This window comes from Varroa destructor, unplaced genomic scaffold, assembly GCF_002443255.2.
Source record: "Varroa destructor unplaced genomic scaffold, Vdes_3.0 BEIS01000005.1, whole genome shotgun sequence".
NCBI classification, from domain to species: domain Eukaryota; kingdom Metazoa; phylum Arthropoda; class Arachnida; order Mesostigmata; family Varroidae; genus Varroa; species Varroa destructor.
This window is the reverse complement of record NW_019211458.1, coordinates 2,749,717-2,755,716: the sequence shown is the minus strand read 5'-3', so window position 1 is coordinate 2,755,716 and position 6,000 is coordinate 2,749,717. Positions and strand designations below refer to the sequence as shown.

The window sequence follows — 6,000 nt, the reverse complement described above, 5'->3', positions numbered from 1 at the left end:
ACTAGAGATCTGTTAGGAAGGAAAAAGTGAACTGGAAGAAAGATGCAAATGCAAATCACGCCACAGATCTGAGCTGAATGCGAACTTAACCGAAACTATGTAACATTTCGAAGACAAAATAACATAAAACTAAAACTAAAACGGGTTGATATATCAACTGTCCAATAGACAGAGACCTAGAAATTGAAGGAGTGACGAAAGTGTGTATTCTAGTCCGACCGCAGTTGTCAAGGCAGATGTCCTTGTTGAAATTTTGCTGTTTTATATTTTCTTTTCAGGTAAACATGGTTAATCTTAACATTAAATCACTTGACTAATCAAGTCGTTACACACGATCCTGGTCAATCTGAAGTGAAGTAACTGCTAAGCTAACAGGGCTAAAGTACAAATTTTTCAATATATGTTAGAGGGTACCCTTGTTTTTCTTACACGTTTTCTTAGCGCTCCAACAGCTTTTGGATAGCCATATACCTATCATTTCTCTATGTACGGCTCTTCGAAATAAATCGATGATGGAATATTCGCCTTTTAAATTATAAGAAGCTTTGTAATCATATGGACTTAGATGGAATAGATGGGTAAATGCCGAGGTTGACTGATCTTCTGCTCAATCATAAAAGTAATTTTAGCATGGCGATAAGATGTAGCGTTACTAAATGCTACCTAAACGCTTTAGTTTGCCATGCCAACGGTCTAGGAATCTCTTGAGAAACTCGAGATAGCAACTCGCACTCATTGTTTCTCTTTGACAAGTATTTTATAGTAGCAGGTGGCCTGATATTCATTGAAAGTATTCGCTGTCAAAATCCATTCGATACTGTCACGGAAGTCGATTTCTTTCGCCCTTTCCGGCTCTCAGCAGAAATTGAACCATGCCCCATCTCTGCCGACAATATGCTTTAGAGGTTTTCTTTTCAATTCAAGTTCTGCAAATTGAATGGGAAATACACTACACAGCCCATTCACGAAAGACACATTTTTAGTCCATTGCCACGTTCCCATCATTTGGATTATAATTCTATAATACGTTATACGCGCCGAGAGAGCGCTTAGATTCTAAAACTTCTACGTTCTGCTTTCATGAAAAACTTCTCTGATTGTAGCACTGTCTTCTTATCTTCCATATCCTGACATCTGACTGCCTTCTCGCTGGTCTTCAAACTCCGATCCCCGTACTCGAAACGTTTGCACCAGTCACGCACTGTGCTTTGTGCCTAACGTCTTCAACAATTTGCGATAAATTTCCGCAGCGCGGTCGTTTTCGGAAAACAAAAACTTCCACACTGAGCGTCGATTTGTTAAACTAAAGCATGTTTTTCTTTCCGAACTAATTTCTTTTGAGGTAAACGCAACCGCTTTTCACTCGGAAGCTTCTAAAAGAGTGGAGTCTTTACTAGCCAAACGTCGTCTGCTACTGGCATGTAGTTCAAAAGTTGCTCAATTTCGAAGCCCGCTGAATCCGTTTGTAGCAGCTCAATAGAATCAGACGTTTTATTGGTATGGTAGACTTAGGTTCATGATAATATGACTGTAGGCAACCGGTTTTATGAAGCCACCATCGTAGAGTACAGATGTGTTCTAATAATTGCATCTTTTTTAGTTATAATTAACTTCTAATCTTACCTCTTCTTCAGATCCGTTTTCTTCAGATTCTATTCCGTTCTATATGTCATACAATTCCTTTCAAGCTAGAAGCTTAGTGCGATCCCACGAAGCCGATTCAAGTCGTCAACAATATTTAAATTTTTAACAACATTCAGATAAAGCAAGGAATTCAGCTCGAGTAAGAGTCATATCACTATATATGCGTATTTAATTTTCAAGTCCGCCGAATTTGCTTGTAACAAGCTAACTATTGTGTATGAAATGTTAAACTTTTATTTATATATAACTTACTATAACTCTAAACACGTCTATATTTCTTGCATTCCACCGAACAAATCTACCTCTACGGAAAGAAGTATGATTGATTGTCGTACCGAAGATCTGCTGCACTAATTAATTGATAAGGTAGTGCGCCCTAGCGGACAATAACAATTATGGCTGCACATAAATATGAACTGATAAGTCTTGGAGGACGTAGATAACAACGCTTGTAGCTAAATAACTTAATAGTAAATTATCTACGCTCATCAACTGTCGCAACTGCAATTAAACTTTTTTCAATTGCCAACGGTGTTGAGTTTGTTGTGCTGAATATAGGACGGTATATAATTTTAACCATTGCTGACCGAAGTCTAATAGGAGCAATTGTGAGACGCAATTCCCCTTGTTCCTTGGATAAAGCTATATATTAGCAGTAGAGCCTCTTCAAACAAGTATTTTTAGTAATACAAGTAGCTCTGGCGCCACCGAAGGCACAAGGCAGCCTTCGGCTTCGTTCACTTCACTCATTCTACCGCCATCAGCGCTCCATTTAAGCGAAGATAGGAGGCTCATACACACTTATGATGTTGAGGCTCGTGCTGCCAACCTCTACCCTCTGTCGACGTGGCGCACCTTCCCGTTTCCACCAACTGCTTCATTAAACATGTTAGCTTTTTCTTTAAGGTAACGCAGAGATCATGTGTCTTCAGTTGTCTTTTATAAATTAGAATCCTGACTAAAGGATAACTAACGCGGAACCCATGTCTTTCCCATCTTAGCTGCCCATGCACGACGCTGCTAATAATTCTTTGCCATCTGGACTGCAGTGACGGGTAACAAAGAAAGAAAGGATAATATTCACTGTGTTTGATGGTAAGTTCTTTCTCATTTCTTTCAAAGTTGCAGGTAAAGAAGAAGTGAAAGCGGCCGCCATAAGGTTGTCGAGAAGGATGGGGTTGATATTTCGTAGTTATTCAGTAGAAAATAAAATCGGAATTTCCTCAGAATCAAAAAATTTTATCAACGTAAATGAGGCAAAATCCGTAGCTCTAAAATGGTGTAAAGAATATCACAATACAGCAAACCTCTACTAATTTGCTGAATAATGAAGAATCAATTTTTGCAAGCGTTCATATCTCGTGGTGTTCTTAAGACGCTGGATTCAGCTGCTGTTATTAAGTGTGGCTTCGGCCGGAACGCTATAACCCGTTTCATCAGGTACCTTGCCTACCTGTTATATAACCTGAGAGGACCAGAAAAAGCAACGTAAATGGGAGTATGAGTTAACTAACCATTTGCCGTTTGTACATATAAATGTTTTTTTTGGTTTTAAACGCCTCCAGCTCGAGTTGGCACGCAATCTGTTCAACGAAAGTCCGTTCCATCATAAGCTTTTCCTGAGGGCCTCCTTGGACAGAATTCCTTATTTGCTCATCGATAGCCTGAAACATGCAATATAAACAGCGTTCGTATCGATTAACTTGAACTTAATGTGTATAGTCGATTCTGCCTAACATGAACATCGAACCCCGAGTGCAGTTCGATTGCGCCTTGAGACCAACCGTCTGAAGTAAAAGTTAACGGCAGTACCACACGTAAAATCTCATATACACTATCATATGTATATTATTTTGCCAGAATGTCGCGATGAATATTTTTATAAACCATAAGAAATGTCATCGAATACAGCAGAATTTACTACTAGTCAGACTATCATAACCGGCTGATTTTTGATATCAGTTTGAATAGATATGACTGACGTAGCTTTAAACCTTCACGGTCATTTTTATACGATATATGGCACCGAACGAAATATGGCACGGTGATTAGTTGTTGAACAAAACTTATATATCACACCTAAAACGCTTCTATACATCGTTTTGTTCAACGAAGATATAGATACTAACAGTATTTCTAAAGAACGGGCACATTTGTTATTGAGAATCGTTTCTAACAGTGTTTCCGGTTAAAAAAAAAATTAACTAGACACCTGAGATAGATAGTTTGATTCCAACTTTGATATGATTGGCTTTTATGACTTGAATGTCTACCACTGTTCTTACGGCTGTTCGAAATTGCCATAGAACTTACATTAGCCTAAGTTGAGTAGCGTATCAATGTGTGTATGAACTATTATAATCAAAATATATATCTTCGGCGGATTGTTCAGAATTAGTCTAAAATGAATACTAAGCAAGGCTAGACGTATTTTAAACATTGTTTTGCAGAAATAAAATAGCAATAAAGCTGCTTGTTGAGTTATGTCAAGCGTTACAGAATGAAAGCAGAACATTTTATGGGAAAAAAAAAAAAAACACCGTGGCCAGAAAAAGTGTCTAGACCAGCATGGAATTTTTTACATTTTGTGATGGGCCCGTAACTTGTTCCTTGGATTTGTGAAGGGTATCAACCATTACAATGCTATGTTGTACGCTTCCAGTAAGAAAGATAAGTTGGCTGTAAGAACAAGAGGATGGATGAGCGCAATCATGTTCGTTTGTTTTCAATAGCCTTAAATTCATTGATAGGATTTAATTGAAAGACTTCTTGAGGGTCGTTATGTGACAGTCGATACGGTATTAATAGACGCCATAAATAAAAAAGCTCACACCTCATTTTAGGATCGCTATCTGAACTAGGCCAACTATACAAGCTTACTGGCAGCTCAGAAGCCCCGTTTGATCATTCCTAAATTTTTTCCTGTAGTAATGCTTTTATATGCCCTGTCACTTATAATGAAGTTCATCTGTCCGAATTAGCATACTTGTATTGGGCTAATATAGTAAAAAAAAAAAGAAAAAAAAAAAAAGGAAAACCGCAGCAGCGATGTCTTTGCCAACATCTACAGCTAAGAAAAATTAGCTCTCGTACTTCTAAAAAAAAAGCGATCCAGTTAACACGTTGCAACATCAAATACTCTATCGAAGGTCAGCAGGTGGAGATGCGCAAGAATAATTTCTAAAACGATGATCTTGAAGATAATTATTGGGATGCTACCAAACTACTTTGTTCCCTCTGCTATACTGGTTAGACTAATGAAATGTTTACATCATTTATGAATTTTTCTTACCGACGATCATTCCGAGCTCGGATCGTAGCGAATGTACAATCGTTTCTCATTCTAAAGATAATTACCATAACAGAAATTTTGCTTTTGTGCTCTATGCTTTGTCTTAAAAATTACTTCTTGACCTTGAACCAGATCGCTGCTTGCTAGTTACATTAAAAATACGAGCTAACTAAAAATTTGGTGAAAAAAAATGAACTTTATAAAGATTAGATTAACTATATTGTTGTTCGGGAAAACTTCCCTGAATGAAGTTGTTGTTCAGTAATCGATGTCTGACGGGGCAGTTTTACTACGATATGTTTTGATTTCAAACTGCGGGCGCTAAAAGGTCCTTTGTCACAGGTGTCAGGCAAAGGAACGTGATATCCCAACGCACAAATCGGGGCTGCATTTGTCCAATTTGTGTAAAAAGGCCCCCAAAATGTGATTTCTAATATTGCGTATTTCATTGTTCTACAACAAGTGTATAGCTGCTGATCTCTAGGTCGTTCAGTAGAAATCTGAGCAAAATAAGGCATACAAAATACAATTTAATATACGTTTGCGTAATTTTCTTATTTAGATTTCGAGTCTGCCTTGCTCTACAGCAATTGAATACTATGGCCTTGGATTTTCATAATTTCTTCATCATTTTTCAACTAGTTAAACCTAGTTTTTCTAACTGGTCTAGTCTTTTTTCTAACTGGTGCATTCGCCTTCGCATGTAACCCGGCTATTTAATACAGAAAACAGTGTTTAAGCCTGTTTCTTGCAAACAAAGAGGGGCAAAGCTATTCTTAATTTATATACTGTGAGCAACTGATACTAAACATGTGATGAATGGTACCTGCTGTCAATTAATCGACATGGCCTTAATAACAATTTCGATCATAGAAATAATTTAAAGCCGATTCTCAAAAATTCCTTTTTGTGTTCTTTGCTCGACCTCTCCGATCGTACAGATGCCCGCATAGTGCATATATTATTAGCAAAGATCGGAATATGTTCTGTATCATGGCATCAATAGATAATCGACATCTCGTAGAAGTGAGAATTTCGAGGAGCAAAGATCACAAGCAAAGCAA

The 6,000-nt window shown here is 37.7% G+C and overlaps 1 protein-coding gene across 4 annotated transcripts in view; it reads right to left on the bottom strand.

The window, feature by feature from the left end:
• Positions 1 to 6,000, bottom strand: part of LOC111251294 (ATP-dependent DNA helicase Q5-like) — a 68,867-nt gene that overhangs the window by 10,225 nt on the left and 52,642 nt on the right. For all 4 annotated transcript variants that reach the window (XM_022807735.2, XM_086991657.1, XM_086991658.1 and 1 more), the window contains one exon: positions 3,159 to 3,308. In XM_022807735.2, the coding sequence (XP_022663470.1) occupies positions 3,159 to 3,308 (150 nt within the window). The remainder of the gene's footprint in view (positions 1 to 3,158; positions 3,309 to 6,000) is intronic.